This window comes from Phytophthora sojae (assembly GCF_000149755.1).
Source record: "Phytophthora sojae unplaced genomic scaffold PHYSOscaffold_14, whole genome shotgun sequence".
Classification (NCBI taxonomy): Eukaryota; Oomycota; class Peronosporomycetes; order Peronosporales; family Peronosporaceae; genus Phytophthora; species Phytophthora sojae.
In genome coordinates this window covers 1,027,433-1,047,193 of record NW_009258128.1, presented here as the reverse complement: position 1 = coordinate 1,047,193, position 19,761 = coordinate 1,027,433, and the positions used below count along the sequence as shown (strand labels likewise).

The window sequence follows — 19,761 nt, the reverse complement described above, 5'->3', positions numbered from 1 at the left end:
CTATTAGGAGCATGTAATGAGCCAATCCCAGACTGCCATATCAGATACCGCTGTGGACCACATCATGGGGTACCGCGTACCATTTATTCCGATATATATCCTCCCTTTACTAAGTATCCAGTGAACATGCACTTGTACCAGATTATGGGTTTGAGAGAGTCTCATGTAAATATCCACCGGCGTTTGGCGCGAACGGCAGCCGACTTCGCGCGCAAATCGCCCGCTCCCATTCGAACGCGCCATTCCGCAACAAGCCGCCGACCGGATCTCTCGTGGACGCGCGCCTCCCTATCGACCCGCAACCACGCGTGTGCACTCGCGTCCGCCTCAGCATCGGCCGCAGCGTCTCGCGCCCACAACCCGACCTCTTCGAGGCCGCGCGCGTCCCTACAGCCCGAGCAATCGCCATGAGCGGCAAGGCATTATCCAGCAGCGGGCTGGCCGCCCTCATTGCGGCCTCCACGCCGGCCAAAGGCAGCAGCGCAGCAGGCCACAGCAAGGACCAATCACAGAGCTTCGCGTCACCCTCGTTCCTGTCGCCGGCGCCCGCGTCCGCCACCCAGAAGCCGCACAGCAAACTCACACTGGGCGGCCAGCCGGCGCGCAAGCTCAAGGCCATGAAGCGGCCGCTGGGCGCCCACCAGGGGCTCTCCACGCCCGCGGCGCACCACAAGACGCTGGACAAGAAGCCCAAGAAGCTCAAGCTCACGCCCAGCAGCACCAACAGCAGCCAGAAGGAGAGCGGGCTGAAGCCCCCCAAGAAGGCAACAGGTTCCTCCTCCTCCTCTTCAGCCCAGCACCGCGTGGGGCTCTCCAAGTCCGCGCGCGTGCTCGAGGACATCTCGAACCGGAGGAACGCAGAGAAGCTCAAGGCCAGCGGCGCGTCGTCCACGCTCAGCCACGACCCGACGAGGAAGCTGGAGTTCCCCACGCCCGTCAAGACGCAGAGCAGCGACAAGAAGACGGTGAAAGAGCAGCAGCCCGTCAGCAGCAGCTCCTCGTCTTCGTCCTCTTCCTCCAGCTCGGAAGAGGAGGGATACTCCAGTGACGAGGCGGAGGTGACGTTCGACGCGGCCACTATCGGCAACATGCGCGTGGTGCGGGAGGCCCTGGCGCAGAGCCCCGCGCTCTCGACTACGAGCACGTGCTCCGGCATGGCGCCCGTGGGACTGGAGTACCAGTTTTCGGTGTCGTCCACTGTGTCGTCCGTGGCTGTGGCCCCGAACGGCAAATTCCTGGTGGTGGGCTTCTACAACGGCATGGTGTACCTCTACCCGCTGACCAAGGACTCGTTGGTGTTCAGGAGGGGAGTGCTGCTGGACCAGATCATGCCACGCGGCATGTACACGCAGATTATGGTGACGGTGGCCATCCCGGAGGACGGCAAGTTCATCTTTGCAGGTGTGTACCGTGGTTCGACGGACATTCGTGCGTTTGAGGTGGATAGCATCACGCTGCCGTCGTCTACGGACCTGCAGCAGTCGAGCAGCGCCTCGTCCTCGCTGCTGACCAGTGGTGACAGCGATGACAGTGACGCGGATGACGATGAGACTGGTGTGTTTGGCTTGCCGAGTGCCAAAGTGGTCTCGCACACTTACTCCGATGCCAAGCTGAAGGGTTTTGCTGCAGCGAAGAGCCTGTACCTCAAGGGGAGCAAGAAGACCGAGTACCGGTTGCTCTGCGGTATCGGCATTAAGAACGTGCACATGTGGCGGTTCTACCAGAAGAAGACGGAGAACGAGGGCTATGAGTGGAGCTGGGAGTGCGTGTTCGACAAGCAGACGAATGGCATCTCGCTGGAGTTCATTACGTTCCACCCGACCATCGCCAATCAGTTTATTTCCAAGTCGGAGCACCAGAACGTGCGCATCTGGCACCTGGAGGAGGAGTACGACGCGTCGGATAACTCGGTGACAATTACGAAGAAGTCGCACACCGACGTCAAGCAGACCACCGACACTGTGGCTGTGTACGGAGACTACGCGTACGGCGGAAGCGAGTCCCTTGCAGTTGTTGACCTCCAGTCTGCTAGCCGCATGGACCTGGACCTGCCGTTGTCCGCAAAGGAGCAGCGCGCCCAGCGCGAAGCTGCAATTACCTCAAGAAATGCTAGCTCGCTGCGTGCGTGGAACCCCCGTGGAAGTCGCCGACGAGGTGCGGAGGACACGAGTGCCCAGCGTCATATGCGTACAGTCAGCAAGGTTGCAGGCCAGGACGCCTCGCCCTTCACTGTGGGCATGTGCAGCGATGGCAGCGTGTTCTTCCACCAGCCGAAGAAGGAGACAGGTATCGCGACTCCCCTGGACTACATTGAAGGCTACGAGCAGTTCTTCGTGGACCCGTCGCTTGACTTCCAAGCGCAGTTCTCGGACCTCACTCGCGTGAACACCAGCGGGCTCCTTGCCGTGCTTCCTCTGCCTGAGAGCGAGAAGGAGAGGTGGATGGTAGTGGCTGCGAATCAGGACCAGATCCTCGTGCGCAGCTTGGAGGCCTTCCTGCACCGCAACAACCAGAAGCGGGAATACTCACAGGTTAAGAGTGACCTGCGTAACGTAATGCGAGACCTGGGTGGCGCGGAAAGCAGTTCGGACGATAGTGGCAGCAGCAGCGACTCCGATGTTGAAGACAAAAATGCGGTAAAGGAGAAGTTCCAGCGGTCCGAAAAGCTCGAGAAGGCGACGCACAAGCGTGGCTGTCAAGAGACCTCTTCGAAGCCCCAGGAAGCAGGTCGTAAGATTAAGCGGGGCCGCGTTGAGGCTGAGAAGGCAAGCTCTCATAGTGAGAAGAGGAAGTCGAGCAAGAGCGGACTGCAGAAGAAGCCCCTAAAATCCAAGACGCCCAGCATGGATAATCCTCAAGCCAAGGCCAGCTCTCCCAGTGCAGTGAACGATCTCGCTGCAGTCACTACCCCCAAGCGCAGAACTTCTAGTGTGGTTCGGAATGGAGCGGCAAGCACGGCGTCCCCGGTCGTATCGATCTCATCGTCGTCTGAGTCGTCAAATCCCAACACACCTGAGCAGCCCGGACTATCGAGGGTAGAGAGACAGTTGCTGGCACTGAAAGAACTGCAGTGGACGCCGCCTCGCGCGGCCGCGAAGGCCCGAGAGAACAATCAGGAGGAGCTCACAGACTCGGCTGTGGATGCGGCGGCAGTTCTGGCTCAGCTGAGTTCTCGCAGCAACCATGCGGAGGGCAAGTCCAAGACTGTGCCCAGCGGAAAGAAGACTGGTCACCGCATGAAGGCTCAAGCTTTGTTTACTGATGAGGTCACCGAGGACCAGGAGGACAACGCAGTGGTTGTGAAGGAGTCCCAAAAGGAGGCTGAAATCGTGTCTTCGGCGACCAAGAAGCCGGCCGCCAACAAGCGCGGACGCTCTGGATCCAAGAAATCGGCGCGCGCGGATAGTGAGAAGGACGTGGACGAGCCTGAGAACGGGGACAACCAAATTGAGTCGCCGAAGTCCGTTGAGGAAGTGGACACATATGACGAGCTGGACGATGAGCTGGAGCAGTTGGAGCAGTACGAGCCTGAGTTCGTGTCGGTGCCTCTAGTCAGCGACAACGGCTCCCTGTTGTCGGCATCCATGTACCTGTATGCTGGTGCGCCTGTGCCAAGCTGCAGCGATGTCAGCATGGTCGACGCAGACGAAGACACTGCGGCCGATTATGCCGCTGCGGCGAGCGAGCAGACCAACTTGCTGCTTCAGTTTTCCCAACAGAATGAGCGGCTCAAGATGAACTTCTTGGCTGAGCGTGAGCGGATCTACAAGCACCCGGACTGCAGCTGTGCGTCGCAGTCGCAGTCGAAGAAGTCCTCGTCCAGCTCAATCGGCGGTGTCAACTGGCGGCGGAACGTGGCGCACGACTACCTCAAGCGCAAGCAGCTGAAGCGGCGGCACAAGAAGGCACTTGCGGCCAAGCTGCAGCAGCTCCACGCTAGCTACGCCGTGCAGATCCAGGAGCTCTTGGCGGTGCAGCAGATGCAGGCGAACGCCCTGCGAGCGCGGCAGCAGTTTCAGCACCTCCACCTGCAGTTTCAGCGGCATGCGAGCAAAACCAACAGCGAGTGTTCGCCCTCTCCGTCCACCGTTGCGTCTCCGATCAAGCACTCGTCGTTGCCCGACCACCTCTCGGGCTCGAGCTTCCCGTACCCCGATCTCCTATCCTAAGTGTATTGGTACAAGTCCTCATGACCATGTATGATAAAAGCACGTAAATGTATCGCGAAACTTTTAGAGTTCATGAAGCTTAATACGTTCAACTGAAGCCCACGATGGGGTATCAATGTCTTCAGACGCATGGTGTTGGTGGAGGAGGGGGACGCGGTGAATTTACTCGGCCTCACGAATCTGCCCGCTTAATCAACAGTTCTACAGCTCGAGGATGGCTCAAGTGGAACTCTCGACTGCCTCGGCGGTGGAGATCTTCTCGCTGGGAGATGACAACATGAACAAGCGCCAAGTTAAAAGCTCCTTTGACAAGATTCTGGCCAAGTACAATGTGGTGGAAGGCGCCCTCTACGCTCTGGTGGCGCTCGTATTTTTCTACGACCTCCTGGCTACCGCTGTCTTTTCGGAGACTGGTTCGCGCTCTCTTCATTGCTGATCCAGGAGGGGTAAATCAAATGTCAACTACGAGTAGACCGAGTCCAAGCAGCTACTGTACGTTGTCAAGAACAGCTCAGCTGGTGTGCCGAACGAGATGAGGTTGCCTACTATTATCGAAGTTATTGCCAACGACTATTGGAACGAGGTGTCGTTCCCATAGAGCTGGTGTAGTATTCTTGATTAAATTTATAGTACTGTTGGTGATTTCTACGCCATGCCATGGTACACGAGACGAAAGGTAAAGAGCGTAGCAATGAGCTTTACCAGTTTCAATGTTTGAATTGTGTGAGCCTCGAGACCGTACGTACTTCGACCTTGTATACGAATGAAGGAAATTCAAGCACTACCCAACTAGCGCAGGCTTCTAATCGTTGGAATGCTGCTGTAGTCTACAGAACGCCGCGCATCAACTTGTGCACCACCAAGGATCAAGGGCATCATGGTGAAAGCCAAACCGATCACCAGGTCAGGCTGGCACTGATTTGCTTGAAGCAGGCAAGCCATGACTGGTTCATGTCATGTCCTGTCCTGTCTTCTAAAGCCACCAAAGCCGAGAGAATTTGTCGATTGCCGGCGCCACTTGAGCTGCATACGTACATGCTTGACAATATGTACTTGGGGTTTGGATGATAGCTATAACAACAAGGCCAGGTTTCTTCCTCATGGAAGAACCCCAACGCGCATTGACGACCAATGCGTGGACGAGCGACGTCAGGCTTTACGGTTTGGTGATGGCGGAGATACGCTCAAAGTAACCGTGCATACCCAGGCAGCCGCCGTTTCCTTAGACTAACGAGCGACGCAAGATGACCTTCCTGGTTGAGCGCGCAGCGAACTATTAGATCTCAAAGCGAAGTTTCCAGCTCACATGTCAGTTCCTGCTCAGGGTCTGCCACGCGCGACAGCAGTTCCATCTGCGTGGAGCAGGCCTGTCGCATCCAAACTTATTCGAGACCCGCAAGTTGAAGCGCGTCGTGTACATGTACTGCAGCTTCCCGAACACATGCTGAGACCGTCCCAAATCCCACACGCCGTGCAGTGCAAAGTGTGGTGTGGACACTCTGGTTCCAAACAGATCATTCTCTCCGCTCACGCGTGGTGGTGGTGCTCTTGGTCTCACTTACAAGTTAGCTCGCCTCAGCGCAGCCCAAGCCAAGCCAAGTGCCTAGCTCACCAGCCAGTCTCCACATCCCAACCATGACCCAAGTGGCGCCTTCGACCGCAAGGAACGACGTGACGGTGGTGATCTACACCCCGAAAGACGACGCCAACTCGGCCATGCCGCTGGACCGAAGCTCCACCCACAAAACGCTCACCAGGCACAAGGTCATGTACGCGCTGCTGGCCGTCGCCCTCGTCTACGGCCTCGTGGCTGCCGCCGCGTTCTTCGGCAACTGGTTCACGCTGCTCCTGGTGCTGACTCGGACCCGGTGATCGAATCTTCGGAATCTCCCCAGGCAGCCAGTTGCGTAGGACACTCCAGATGGGGCTTGCGCGCGACGGGATCGACTGACAGCCGTGTACACTAATGCTATGCGCTCGCTACATGTACGAGATTGTGGGGTACCCGTGTGACAGGAGCCCCATGGACTCAACTCTAAGTTAAAGAAGAAGAAGACTGTTTCATATGAATACTCTCGATGGACTTGCAGATTATGTAGTGTTTGTGCGCCACCACGGGAAGGAGACGAAGGCAAAGAGCGCTGTGCTGTAGGAGCTCGAGAACCGCACGGTACATGTAGCCATGGCCGTGTAGTAGTACACAGGCGGCTGAGTATTACGGTGATGGCAAGCGGAGCGAGATTTGATTAATCGGTGCGGTTCGGCAGTCTTCACCTTCAACGGAAGACCCCACTCTCGAATCTGCGAGCTCCAGCGCAAGCGCCGAGACCCATCCAGAACAGTGCAGTCCCGCACTATGAGCTATCGCATTGCGCCCGAAGCTGTGATCGTGGCCATTGAGAGTGACAAGGCCAACGAGAAGGACGGACACGACACAACTCGAGTGCGGGCAACTCTGAGCAGCGTTTTTCAGGTGGTCGCGTGCGTCGCAGCGCTCTGCCTCTTCATCAAGTTCATCGCACACGGCTTCGTTCTCCTCCTTGCGCTGCCATGACGACGGACCCGCAGTCTTCGACCCATTCGTTCAGCGCCATTATCCTAGAAGCAGCCTCCATCTACAACCAGGATTACGACCTATAGTTAGGATTACGGGGTACCTGTTGCCTGCTTTTGTACAGTGTGTAGATATGATAATAGTGTAGATAAATTAAACATCTCGCAGTGAGCCCTCCTTTGCCGATGCCTTCCGCAGCCATCCTCGCGAATCTCTACTGTAAGCTTATGGGATAGCCCTGTTGTGCTGCGTGCATCCGCCCTGGTCTGCCACACGGACCTCAACCGACATGCTGGTCGGAGGCTTTCAGCAGACTTTGTGGGCTCCCTGGTCTATGCGCGCGTAGTGGACATTCGATGATAGCCGAGCAGATCGTGGCTTGTCTTTCATGACACGGACCTTCCGCCGTTGCCCTCAGTGAGGGTGAAGGCCCCTCACCTCAATAGCGAATCTTCCCACTGCAGCTCACGACTCACAGCTCACTTTCACACTAAGCAGCCAGCAAGCCAGCCAGCCAACGCGATGGTTTCCTCCCAAGTGCTGCCCCTGCCCGCGTCGAACGAGGTGACGGTGGCCATCACCACCGACGACACGCCGAAGGCCAACGAGGAGTTCCAGCTACGAACGCTCAAGCGGACGCTCGCCCTCGCCACCTACTACACGGTCGTGTCGCTGGCTGCTCTCCTCGTTCTCAGGATCGCCTTCAAGTTCATCAGCGACGGCTTCGTGCTTCTCCTGGCTGTGACTTGCCACTGAGGACCTGGACGGCGTCGGGCGTGCGCAACAATGCCGAGCTTGAGCAATGATGGCTCGCTCCGGACGCTCTCTTGCTCTTACACGAACTTTGGAAAATCTGACTCAACACGAACGGCGAGCGATCCCGAAACAAGTCGCGCGGACTCACCCGCGGGCAAAACTATTGTACATTTATTATCTAATGCGAAAAATGTACAGTACACGTAAGGTTGGTAGCCTTCAACATACTTGCTCTTGTTGCAGCGATAGCATGCTGGCCTTATCTGACGAAATGGCTTCACGATCAACGCAATTCGCTACAGCGACAGCCAACTCCAATGGTCGATTCTAGCGGCAGCTCGCTCACTTTGAGATCTATCTACCAGCTAGAAGAAGCTCTAAAATCTGCTCGGAAGGACGAAGCTGGCTTTGGCGATCGCAGCAGCTGCAATGTTGACACTTGGGTCTGCTGACAATTCAGAAGGTGTGGATGACCGTCGAGCTCAGTACTCGGCAAATGCGCACGAAGGAGGAGCTACCGAAGAAACACGGGCCGACAATGCGACAAGAAGACGAATCGGACGAGAGCTTTGAGACGGCGTTCCCAACGACGGAGCCGCCTACAACGCAGCCACCAACACGAGGCTCCTCCCCGTGTACGGATGCTGCTCCTAACATGGCTGTCAACACAATGTGGTTTGTTACTTCCAGTTGGCACGCAGCGGCTTCGTTCAAGGATTGCTGCGAGCTTCTGGACGGGCTACTTCAGCTAGGGAGACTCAAAAACAAGCACTTCGAGGATGCACACACACCACTTTTAAGCGCGAGGAAGACAACACTGAAATTGTGTGCACTTGCGAGGAGACTGAATCTCCTAAGTCCTGCAACATGAAACTCGCTAACATGTAAATGCTCAAACCAACCGAACGAGTCAAGTATATCCGATCTCAAAGGACGACGCCTTACTGACGAAGGCTCGAAGGCTGCACCGTTCCCGTACCCCCGTTCAGGTTGCTGAAGCTCATGGAGTGCTGCTCCTTGGAGGGGGCCTGGGTCGTCTGGGCTTGAGTCTGCGTCGACTCTTGCTTCGACGAAGGAGTTTGCGTCGACTTGTACTCCTCCGACGAAGGAGTTTTGCTCCGACTTGTTCTTCGCCTTCGATTCCTCCTTGTTAGCTGTCTCAACTCCCTGAGTAGACCCCTGCGTGGTCGGTGTAGACTGCGTGCTCGTCGACGATCCACCACTTCCCGACAACGGGACGCAGCTCACTAGGAAAAAGAAATCAGCATGCAAAAAGCGATGAGGAGTTCGCACTCAAGGAATCCAAGTAATAATCCAAAAGCGACCTTACCGTACGCCTGCCACTGCTCGTTCTGGAATGCCAGCCAGTAGAAGCTCAAGGTGCACTTCCCGTTGCACCACGGGCATGTCCGACGTCTCAGTGGATCCGACAGCGCCGCCCTTGTACTCATCCTCGCAGTTGTCGCCGTGAAGCACCATCTTGTCATCGAGATACACCTCACACGGACCCACGTGCGTGAAGCCTCCGCCTCCGTTGCCCAACCACTTCACTTTCCCATCGCTGGGAATGGGCTGCGGGGTTCCAGTTACCACAGTGTTGCCGCACTTCTGCCCTTAGACCATGTCCAGCACAACATCTTGGACATGCCCTTCTGAGCAGCCATGGTCTTGAACCCGACCCAATGTCCCAGTAGTTGTCCACCAGCGCGATCCACCCAGGATTGGGCTGGCTGACCCAAGACGGCTTGGGCTCTTCGAGGTATCCGTGGGCGTTAACGCGAGACGCCAAGCTCGCCAAAGCGAGGGCCGAGGAGAGCGTGATTCCGGTGAACATCGGGTACAAGTAGAGGGTTTTGCTTGAGCCGAAGACTGGAAATTGAGAAGTGAGCTTGGAACTGATGGGGGCGGGTGCTGGTGGTCTGACGATAAAGATGAAGTTGGAGGCATCGAAAGTGAACCATCACTTTTCCTAATCTTCGGGTAGTAAGACTACATGCACCTACGCCATGAGCTTCATCGATGAAAAGACTGCACGCTCGCTTACAGGCGCAAGAACCTTCGCATCGGAGCTCTTTAACGCCATGATACTGTACTGTAGGCCCGCAAATCTCAGTGTCCGACAATCATCCCAAATTTCGTTAGATCTGCCCCCGAGAGAATCATGAGACGGTGCACATTGCTCTGCACTTTTGGGCTAAACTCGCCTTTCACCAAGACTCGCTGCAAAAATTATCCTCGTTAGGAGGATATGTAGCAGTCCCAGATCCATCGTCTGGCATGAAATGACGTCGTCATCCTGCGAGTGGATCTCCACCGATTGGCACGGGAATGTTGTGCACGCACCAAGCCTCCCCTTCATATCAAGCGGGCCGACATTTTTGTCTTGATCACGAGCCACCCGCCGTCGATCTTCCAGCACTTCAACATGTCAAGCGTTACGTTACGACCAGCGAAAAACTCGCAAGTCGCCACACAGGACAAGAGTTCAGTCCGTCCCACGCTGACTCGATGGCTACATTTCGTGCCTCATGTCATGTGTTGCTGCTCACTGGGTGACACTCTTGTCGAAAGATGCCGCGAGCTTCCGCTTCCCTTCCATGACGACAACAGTATGCCTCCTCCTCCATAACCCCCATAACCCTCTCGTGGCCATTGTCCAACTCGCCACCATCCATCGATGCGTCCCGACCCGCGCGACCAGCCCTTGCTGGACGAAACCATGGAGCTGCCGTCTCTGTGCGTGGCCCCTGGGCCCCCGCACCCGCGCGGCGGCCGCGGCAGCTTCAACAGCAGCTACAGCTACAGCAGCGGCTTCGCGGGCACGGACAGCTTCTGTAGCTTCAACAGCAGCCAGTTCTTCGACGACAGCGACGGCCGCGAGGTGGACGTGGACGACGTGGACTCGAACGCCTCGAGTTGCGGCGACTACGCGCTGCTGTCGATGCCCGTCGAGTCCGTCAAGCGGATGGTGCCGACCACGGGCGTCGTCACGCGGCCGCGGTCGCTGGACACGTCCTGGAACTCGCACAACAGCAGCTACAGACGCACGACGGCGATCGCGGACGCTCTGAGGGAGCTGCGTGAAGGTCGCACGGCCGTCGCAGTCGTAGCAGACGAAGAGGACGAGGAGCGGAGGTCTGATGAGGACAAGAAGACGGCGAAGAAGGCGAGCGTGGGGCTCCGACAGCTCGTCGCTCGCCTCTCTACACGTCGAGATCTGTTTGTCATGAGCATGGGGCTGCTGGCTGCTACGATCCACGGCGCGTTGTGGGCGCTGCTGGCTCGAGAGGTGAAGGCGGCGATCGCAGCGTTCGCTCCGTTCAACCGGCACGACGTGGACTTTACTGCACTGACGCTGATGCTGCTGTCGCTGGCTCTGGGGGTCACGGCGTACGCCGCGCACTTGTGTCTCTCGCACACGGCTGAGAGGATGTTGCGGTCGTTGAGGGAGCAGGTGCTGCGTCACGTGCTGCTGGATCTCCACCAGCCGTGGTTCGACGTCAACGAGTCTCTAGCATCGTCTCTCGGTGGTGAACTCATCCGTGAAGCTCAGTCTATTCGGCGAGGCCTTGGACCCGAGCTCGGAGCTGTCTGCAGGTTCATGACGCAGTTCATTGGAGGTTTTGCAGTCGCCTTCATGACGCTCTGGGACTTGACGCTCGCTGTGAGTTGCGTGGCGCCTGTGGTCGTCTGTGTGCTCGTGCTCTTGATGGACAAAGGAGACAGCGAGAAGGACAACGAAGCAGACGTGGTGGCTGCGGAGGCGCTGAACAACATGCAGACAGTGCTGGCGCTCAACGCGCAGCGGCGCGTGCGCGAGAAGCACGCGCTTCGTGTCCGTATCACTGAGCGCCAACGGGTTGTGCAGTACGGCAAGCACGCAGCACTGCAGGGAGTGGTGACTGGAACATTGTGGGTCATGAGCGCCATCGGACTCTGGTACGGCGGGAAGAAGGTCTACGAGGCAGAAGCGGAGCCTGCCGAGGTGTTCGCGACGCTCTTGGGCGTGATCATCGGAAGTCACGCCCTTGGTCACTTGATCCCGAGCTTCGCAGCCGTGGCCAGAGCTCAAAACGCAGCCTCCCAGCTCTACCAACTGCTCGAGACGCCTTCAAGGACCAGCCGCGCAGTCGTGAACCCGTTGCCGCGACCTGCGACGTTCTCCGGGGCCGTCATGGCCGTGGACTTGCACTTCTCGTACCCGACTCGCCCCCAACGCCAGGTCTTGAGAGGCTGCAACGTGTCGCTCTTGGCTGGAGAGTGCGTCGTTATCGTCGGGGGCATCGGATCCGGGAAATCCACGCTGGTCACGCTGTTGACGCGGCTGTACGAGCCCTCGCAGGGGCTGATCCTGCTGGACGGCCGGGAGGTGAACGCGCTGGATTCGACGTGGGTGCGCGCGCAGCTTGGCGTCGTCACGCAAGACGTGACGCTGTTCCGCGCGTCCATCTTCGACAACATCATGATGGGGCTTGTAGTACTTCGAGAGCTCAGCGGACGGAGCAGCGGCCAGATGGAGGAGCGCGTGATTAACGCCGCTCAACGCGCCGACGTCCACGACTTCATCATGTCGCTGCCTGACGGATACAGCACGCGCGTGGGCGAGAACGAAGCCATCAAGCTGACGACGCAGCAGCGACAACGTATCGCGTTGGCCCGAGCTCTGATCCGCGAGCCGAAGCTGCTGCTTCTGGATGAGCTTACGCTCAGTCCGCAGGAGCTGCTGTCGAGGTTCAGCGGAGCTGTTGGGGCTGGAAGCACGACCATGCTGCTGTGTACGCGTCAGGCCAACATGGCAGCAGTGGAGTACGCCGACAAGATCATGGTGCTGGAGGCGGGCAAGATCGTCGAGCAGGGCACCTACGTGGAGCTCATGCACCGCGGCAACAGCTTCTACCGCCGTTTGCGCCTCACGCAGCCAACGTTTGTACGGGAGCACGAACAGACTTTGGTGAGTCCGGAGACAGCGACGTCCAAGAGATCCCAACGACGAGTGACCAAGGCGACGCCGACATCCCCCACGAAGCTCACGAAGCGAGACATCACGGCGCTCGCCCGTCCAGAGCGCAAGTTCCTAGCCTTTGGGCTCGTGGCTTCCGTGATCGTCGGACTGGCTGCTCCAATGCTCGGCGTTCTGATCAGCAGGCTGTTGGCCGATCTGACGGAGGCGGAAGACGCAGCGGACGTGGTGAAGACGCTGCGGCCGCTGGTCATGAGGCACGGCTTCTTCCTGAGTGCTGGAGCGGCTGTTATCGTCGTGTTCCAGAGCATCCAGCTCTTCTGCTTGGACGCGGCAACGGAGCGCGTGGCGTCGCGTCTGCGAGATCTGCACTTCAACTCGCTGCTGGCCCAGCCACTGCCGTTCTTCGACGCCCCGCAGCACTCTGTTGAGGTGCTGACCAAGTCCCTGGCTACGGAGGCCTCGACAGCCTCTCTCATCATCGGAAGGGCTCAGGGCTACAAGCTCCAGATACTCTGTACGCTGGCTGCATCACTTGTCGTGGCCTTTTGGAGGGGCAGCTGGATGCTCACACTCATGATGATCGCTGCACTGCCGCTGCTGCTCATCGGCGAGGCCATCTGCAACCCCCACGCGCCAAAGACTGCGACTGATGATGCCGAGGCGGAAGAAGCGGTGGAAGTCCACGTGAACGAGGCACTGCGCAACCGCCAGGCGGTGGTGACGCTGGGACTCGAGAACTCGTGGTGCTCCAGCTTCGATGCGTTGCTTCAGCGTCCGCTGCGGCACACTCGTGACCAGGCCCAGCACGAGGCTATAGCTCGAGGCTTCAGCGCAGTTGTCATGGTCGGTGCCTGCGCGCTTGCCTGCTGGTTGAGTGGGATATTGGTGCACTATGGTGATGCCACATTCCGCGAGCTTACACGCTCGCTACTGGTTGTCATTGTCTCTGCTCAGTCCTTGGGTCTTGCGGTGGCTTGGTTGAACAGCATCGGCGGCGCAGAGCAGGCTGGCGTGAATATCTTCGCGCTGCGTGACGCCGCTATCGTTGCCGGTAGTGCCAATGGCTTAGCTCCCCCGTTGTCGTCCCCGTCGTCATCAGATGGAGAGCACAGCCCACTGCCCCAAAGCCCCATGCTCCGAGGCAGCGTGACGCTACAGGACGTCAAGTTCGCCTACCCGACACGGCCAAGCACATTCATCCTCAATGGCTTCTCGCTACGCATCCAGGCTGGGGAGACTGTGGCTCTCTGTGGACTTCCGGGCTCTGGAATCTCCACTGTGTTCGCGCTTCTCGAGGGCTTCTACGACTTGAGCTCCGCTTCGGGGAATAGTGGTCGCGTTCTGCTGGACGGAGTCGACATCCGATCGCTGGACGTGTCGTGGCTGCGCGCCCAAGTGAGTTTCGTGGGTCCAGAGCCGACGCTGTTCCTGGGCACGATCGCTGAGAACATCGCGTACGGGATGGCAGCCCCGCCAAAGCTGGACATGATCGTTGCTGCAGCCGAAGTGGCCCACGCTCACGCCTTTATCTCTCGACTGCCTGACGGATACGCAACACGGGTGGGGGGTCAGCTCCAGCTATCACCAGGTCAGAGACAACGCATCGTGCTTGCTCGAGCCGTGCTTCAAGACGCCAGACTGTTGATCTTGGACGAGCCCATGCGCTCTCTTGGGGCGGAGAGCGAGAAGATCGCCGTGCAACAGGCTCTGGACACCATCGTGGCCCAGCGGGTGCGTCGAACGACCGTGATTGCCGCGCACCCGGGCGACTCCGCTACGGTCAGGAACGCCGACAGTATCTACGTGATCGACGGCGGACAAGTCGTGGACCGAGGAACCCACGCAGAGCTGCTGCGCTTCCGGGACGGCATCTACGCGCGACTGTTTCGAGAGACTGCGTGGTCGCCGTCTTCCAGCTCCTACACGGTCGGCACAAGCGCAACATAGGCCACAAACACTCGGATCTCCATACTTGAACTGCTATTGAGTTTCTCCTGCTCCACCCTAACACGTTAATGCAAGCCTCAAAGAATATACGTTAGCACCTTCGCCACTGTTTGCTGCTCCAATGGAGCTCGAGCTGTGAACTCCGGGCCCAACTCATGGATGGCGAACTGGAAAGGCGAGACAGTGGGGTCGATACGCCAGGCCACTGCAGGACGAGACGTCCGCATCTTCTCCGCCCTGCATCAGAGCTACGTTAACAAAAGACTTCGCCATCTATCACAATGACTTGGAAACAAGCAAAAACTCACGATAAAACCAGCGGATACAGTGATGACGCCAATTCCACGGGCGATACGTCCTTCAGCGCGTCCAGCTCGTGTGTCAGCGTTGGTCCCTGCAGATTAACACAAGTTAAGTCTTAGCTCCAGCAGTAGACTTCCTTCAGATGGTATTATAACTCGTACGCTGGTCGACTCCAACAGGTCCCACACCAATACGGTGCCGTTGGAGAAGGACGCGTAGAAGACAGCAGGACGCGATGGGGACCATGCCACGGCGCAGACGTTGATACCAAACGCCACCTCTTCCCACGACGTCAGGCACAAAGACACATCGGCATGGTACAAACTAGAGAGAGCGTCATTGTTAGCATTCGGAAAAGGGTGCGAGCTGCAGATGACAAACAAAGCGTACCAGATACTTCCATCTTCGTATCCCACGAGGAAATAGTCAGGTTCGAACGGATGGAAGTCGATGTACACAACGCCAGCCGATGCATCCGTCGTCTTCAAGCCCTGCTCACGCTGATACGTCATGCGAGAGGACGATTTCTGGAAGCGGTGACCCCGTACAAGCTGGCCTGTGCGCGTTCCAACAACAAACCTGACGAAGGCAAAACCCTGGTTAGATCCTACGTTCAAGTCAAAGGAGCCAAGCAAACGTACTGGTTGGGGTCGTGTGGGAAGAACTTCAGCACTGCGACGACAGGACCAACATGAGCCAGCGTTGGAGACGCAACAGGAGTAGGCGAGAGAGGGAGAACGCTCGTCTTCGATCCTCTGCGTTGTGGCTGCTTCGGAGCCACGTGCGGTGTCAAGTACTGCTGTTGCATGTCGATCCGCGTGTTCATGACCATCTTGACGTTGCCTCCTATCTGAACGCACTTGTCGGTGACCAACGCTTCGTCCCCAGAGTCGAACTCGATCAAACTCCAGATGATCAAGACGCCGCGGTCATCCATTGAGCCGAACTGGAACGTGCCTCCGCTGTCGCCGCTGCCCTTACTCCGATCAATCGGCTCCAGGGCAACAATCGCCGACGAGTGCTGCTCTGGCGCGCGGTAGTTCATGCCGCAGGTTGAGTATGACGGAGTGCACACTGCAAGGCCATCGACTGGAGGGCTTGCAGCCTGGATCATGGACTGCGGTCGGAGGTCCCACACGTGAATGCTGCCGTCTTCCGTCCCCACCACCACGAAAAGGTCTCGCGAGGGGCTAAGACACGCTGTGGACGCCACGCCTTCGCTCTTGAGAAGATGCAGGGGGCGATTCAGCAGATTGACGTCCCAAATGCACGAAATGGTCTTGTCCTTGAAGAGCTTCGAGGGTTGTTGCGATTGATTCCCACCCTCACCAGCAGCGCCATAGCAAGTCAAGAGCGTACTTGACACGGAAGGCGAGAAGCGGAGCACCACCAGGTCGCGCCCCTGGAGAATCTGCTCGAGAGACTGGAGCGAGTCGAACTTCTTGCTGGGGAACACCAGCTTTTTGTCCAGCCTCGAAGCCTTGGACAGTTGGTAGCGCCTCCCCGTCGACTTCGCTTCACTCTCCTTGCTCTCGTCCTCTCCACTCTTCGTCGCGGTCTCTTCCTGATTCCCTTGCGCTTCTCGCTCGCAGGCCATCACGTTCTCCACGGCTAGAGTCTCACACACGTACGCGGCGTGCTCCAGAAACTTGAAAAATCTCGTCGAAGAAGAGGACGCGAACGCCCCGTCCTCGTTGTTATCAGCTCCAGAAATCGAGTCCTTGTCGATGCCGATATCGTCGGGGAAGTGCATGCTCTTGTCGTGCGTTTCGGGGGACTTTGTCTGCGTTCCCAGAGACCTGGACCCATCGGTCGTCTGGACGAACGCCTGCTGCACCAGTCCTCGTCTCAGTCGACTCAACACCTTGTCCTGCTCACTCACAGGCTTCTGCTGGAATAGCGAGAACTTCTCCACCTCGAACTTGCGACGCTCGAGTATCTCCTTGGCGCGCTTTGCTCGTGGGTCGAGCGACTGCTTCAAGCCAGCAATGGACGACGAAATTGAGGCCGTTGGCCTCGCCCCAGCTGAACGCTCATCGTCTCTGCTGTTGGGCTTGCCTTGGCCAGCCACTTCGGAGGAACTCGAGGGCCTTGACGAGCCAGACAGCAGCCCTTTCGACTCTGCCTGCATGGCCTGCTGGATCCTTTTGAGCTCCGCTTCGTCCATGACTTCACTCGAACTGGTGCCTCGCTTCTTGGAGCTCGCCTTGGCGCCTACTCCCGGCAGCGGCGTCGATTTGGGCTGGCTCACTTCCTCCTGCTCAAAGTCCTCGTCATAGTTCTCGAACCCGTCGTCGTCGTAGTCGTCGGCCTCTTCTTGGCACTCTTCGGCGTTGGCGTTCAGCGCCTCGATCTGCTGCTTCTGGCGAGCTTCACGCTGCCGCTGCTCCTCGAGACGCTGGGCCTCTTCAAGCGCCTGCTTGGCCAGATCCTCTCGACGTTTGGCCTCCTCGATCTCCTTGGCTCGCTGCTTCTTGGCCTCTCGTCTGGCCTGCTTCTCTCGCTCCGCGTCTTCCTTCTGCTTGGCCGCAGCGGCGGCGTCTGCTATCGGCACAGCTTGAGGTCCCGACGGCCCAAACGGACCAAGCGGCGTGGACTCTCTCGACGTGGGGCCACTGCCGTCTCCCCGTCTTGAAGTGGACGACGTTCGCTTCTTGGACGGCTTGCGCTTGGCCTCGGAGCTGGCGGCGTCCGGCTTGGGCTCGGCCAGCGGAATCCGAGGAACCGTGGGCACTGCACCGACCGAAGGCGCAGACGTCGCGACTGGGGCCTGCACCACGGGCTGAGAGGCGGCTGGAGCAGCTACCGATGGGCGACTCGAGCTCTTCTTGCTCGACTTCTTGGCCGGAGCGGCGTCGCCCATAGCGGGCGAGCCCTTGGGCTCCGACATGCTGCTGCTAGGAGTACTTGGTTTACTTCAGTCGGCCGGCAGGATACTCCGCGTCGGTTCGTGGTCGAAGCGACGTTGAAGTGAATGACGTCACGCGTGACTTGAACGTACATCAACTGCCTTGATATCTGCCAGCTCGGCTCATAGATCATCCAGATCTCCGAGGGCGATCTCCAACTGACTGGGGACGACGTTAGAGGGACTCAAATGATGCTACAGGCTCGGATTACTGGTAAATGTACACTGGGTTTGTCTTGTCCTCTCTGCTCTTTACGGGTGTAGGATATCGGCCATCGTTATGGTGCGCGTGGTGGTGGTAGTACGGTTCTCGTTGGTCCTCGGATTCTCTGAGCTCTCTCGTTGTAGCAACGCTACCGGGGGGAGACTTGGAGGAGGCAGAGAGCTGGAGCAACTTACGCCGTCGAGGCACAGCAGCGACTGCGACATCACGAAGGACAGGTCCTCTCGGTTCGGGAGCAAGGCCGTCATGGGCTCCAGGAAGCCCATGCGCTCCACGACGCGAGCGATCCGACCCGTGTCCGCCTCGAAGGTGAAGACGAGCTTGGATGTGACCACCAGCATGTTCCCGACGAGTGCAGACACTAGAAACCGGTCCGAGAGGACGTGCGGGAACACCGACTCGATCGTGTACGGCGTGATCCGAAGCGTGTAGTTGGCGGTGGAGCGGACGACGCACGTGCAGTCGTCGTCGTTGAACTCGACCGGCAAGGTGCTGTTCTGCCGGAACTCCAGGACGTCGAAGCACTCGCTCAGCGCTCGCCACCTCCGCTGCACGTATCGTCCACCGGACTGCGGGTCCCCCGCTCTCTCGGGCACAAAGGCCTTTGCGAGAAAGTCGTCCTGGGTAGTTCGCTGCAGCTTGTGAGCAACCTGCAGCCGATACCCCTTGGCGAAGACGTAGTAGTAGTCGTCCACGACTCGCTGGAACGCCGCGTCAGGACGCTGAGCCCTTGCGCTGCTACGCGGGGCCAGCGTGGGGCTCTCCGCCGTGTCTGTTAGGTTCTGCAGCTCGTTGAGCTCGTCCACCAGTCGAGTTCGTTCCTCCTCGAGTGTCGCGCCGTAGCCCCATTCCGGGTTCTCCGCGGGCTCGTCAAGCAGCCCGAACATGCAGTTGTCTGCAATCAGCGCCTTGCCTAGCAGCATGTCGAGCTTCCTAGGATCCTTCACTATGCTCGCAAACGCTCCTATAAAGTCCACATCGAACTCGTACTTGCAGCACTTGCCCTCCGCGTTGAAGGAGAAGGTGATGCCGATGTCCGGCTCCACCTCCTGCCCCACAAGCTGCGCCACGAGACACTCGTCCCCAAGGACATGGGGAAAAATCATCTCGATCGTGTTCCGCAGCACCTGGAACCTCAGCGTCGCCTGCGTCTTGATAATGACCGAGTCCTCAGCCACCACGATGTCGTACGACTGCAGCGTCGTCCGAATGAACTTGATGAACGTCGAGTACAGTATGATCTGGTCCGCCATGACGTCGGGCCCGCGCAGGCCGTTGCCCACGTCCAGGTCCGGGTCCATGACGCTGTGCAGGAAGGCGCGTTGGTCCTGCTCGTCCAGCAGCCGCTTGCGCCCGGCCTCGCGGACGGCCCAGCCGGAGCGGAAGACCCGCAGGTACTCCTTGACCACGTGGAAGAGCGATCCCTCCGGAGAGTGGCGGCGCAGCATGGTGCGCGTGCTGAGGATGTCCCGCAGCGTGCTCAGGTCCTGCACCTGCTGCTGCAGGCCCTGCACGTCCAGCGTCAAGTTAAAGTCCACGGAGCGTTCTTTTAGCACCGAGTGGAAGGGCCCCCAGCCGCGCGGTTTCTTGGCTTTGGGCCCGCGCGTCTTCTTCTTCGGCGCGCCTCGAGTGGAGGAGGCTGGTGGTGTCTGCTGAAGCAGCGTCAGAGCGCTGGCGGCAGCGCGCGGCTGGGCGCTCATGGCGCGCGCGAGGAATTGGCAGAAGGCAGCGGAGCTTTTGGCGGCGTAACGGAGACTGGCTGGTGGTAAAAAACGGCCTGCCAAGGTGGACACATTAGTGAAATGGGACGTGATTGGCTGACGACATTTACTTAAAAAGCACGTACCGGTACCAGAGGAGGGCGGTTACGAACGCGAACATTTGCGTTGTGGTTAGGGGTGGGTAATCGACCCAATCGGATTGATCGAGATGTACTTT

The 19,761-nt window shown here is 58.5% G+C and overlaps 7 protein-coding genes across 7 annotated transcripts; 4 read left to right on the top strand and 3 right to left on the bottom strand.

Moving 5' to 3' along the window:
- Positions 1-407: 407 nt before the first annotated feature.
- On the top strand, positions 408-4,169 carry PHYSODRAFT_531138 (hypothetical protein; the record flags this gene model as incomplete). Its single annotated transcript, XM_009540000.1, has 2 exons — positions 408-2,583; positions 2,947-4,169. The coding sequence occupies 2 exons, from the start codon at positions 408-410 to the stop codon at positions 4,167-4,169; spliced, it is 3,399 nt and encodes a 1,132-aa protein (XP_009538295.1).
- A 214-nt stretch (positions 4,170-4,383) lies between these two features.
- On the top strand, positions 4,384-4,767 carry PHYSODRAFT_341659 (hypothetical protein; the record flags this gene model as incomplete). The annotated part of the gene is made up of 2 exons (XM_009539999.1): positions 4,384-4,566; positions 4,642-4,767. The coding sequence occupies 2 exons, from the start codon at positions 4,384-4,386 to the stop codon at positions 4,765-4,767; spliced, it is 309 nt and encodes a 102-aa protein (XP_009538294.1).
- A 1,037-nt stretch (positions 4,768-5,804) lies between these two features.
- On the top strand, positions 5,805-7,479 carry PHYSODRAFT_307335 (hypothetical protein; the record flags this gene model as incomplete). The annotated part of the gene is made up of 5 exons (XM_009539998.1): positions 5,805-6,020; positions 6,186-6,339; positions 6,401-6,650; positions 6,892-6,942; positions 7,095-7,479. 5 exons carry the CDS (start codon positions 5,805-5,807, stop codon positions 7,477-7,479), a joined length of 1,056 nt encoding a protein of 351 aa, XP_009538293.1.
- Positions 7,480-8,420: 941 nt separating this feature from the next.
- PHYSODRAFT_341657 (hypothetical protein) lies at positions 8,421-9,562 on the bottom strand (the record flags this gene model as incomplete). The annotated part of the gene is made up of 5 exons (XM_009539997.1): positions 8,421-8,576; positions 8,657-8,726; positions 8,810-9,092; positions 9,154-9,398; positions 9,483-9,562. The coding sequence occupies 5 exons, from the start codon at positions 9,560-9,562 to the stop codon at positions 8,421-8,423; spliced, it is 834 nt and encodes a 277-aa protein (XP_009538292.1).
- A 594-nt stretch (positions 9,563-10,156) lies between these two features.
- Positions 10,157-14,389, top strand: PHYSODRAFT_531129 (multidrug resistance protein ABC superfamily; the record flags this gene model as incomplete). The annotated part of the gene is made up of 2 exons (XM_009539996.1): positions 10,157-14,177; positions 14,277-14,389. The coding sequence occupies 2 exons, from the start codon at positions 10,157-10,159 to the stop codon at positions 14,387-14,389; spliced, it is 4,134 nt and encodes a 1,377-aa protein (XP_009538291.1).
- Positions 14,390-14,466: 77 nt separating this feature from the next.
- Positions 14,467-17,582, bottom strand: PHYSODRAFT_532337 (hypothetical protein; the record flags this gene model as incomplete). Its single annotated transcript, XM_009539995.1, has 6 exons — positions 14,467-14,626; positions 14,698-14,783; positions 14,854-15,016; positions 15,083-15,271; positions 15,334-16,202; positions 16,302-17,582. The coding sequence occupies 6 exons, from the start codon at positions 17,580-17,582 to the stop codon at positions 14,467-14,469; spliced, it is 2,748 nt and encodes a 915-aa protein (XP_009538290.1).
- Positions 17,583-18,701: 1,119 nt separating this feature from the next.
- On the bottom strand, positions 18,702-19,523 carry PHYSODRAFT_531348 (hypothetical protein; the record flags this gene model as incomplete). Its single annotated transcript, XM_009539994.1, has 1 exon — positions 18,702-19,523. A coding segment is annotated over one exon (822 nt), but the record flags the coding sequence as incomplete, so codon positions are not given.
- Between the last annotated feature and the right edge of the window lie 238 nt (positions 19,524-19,761).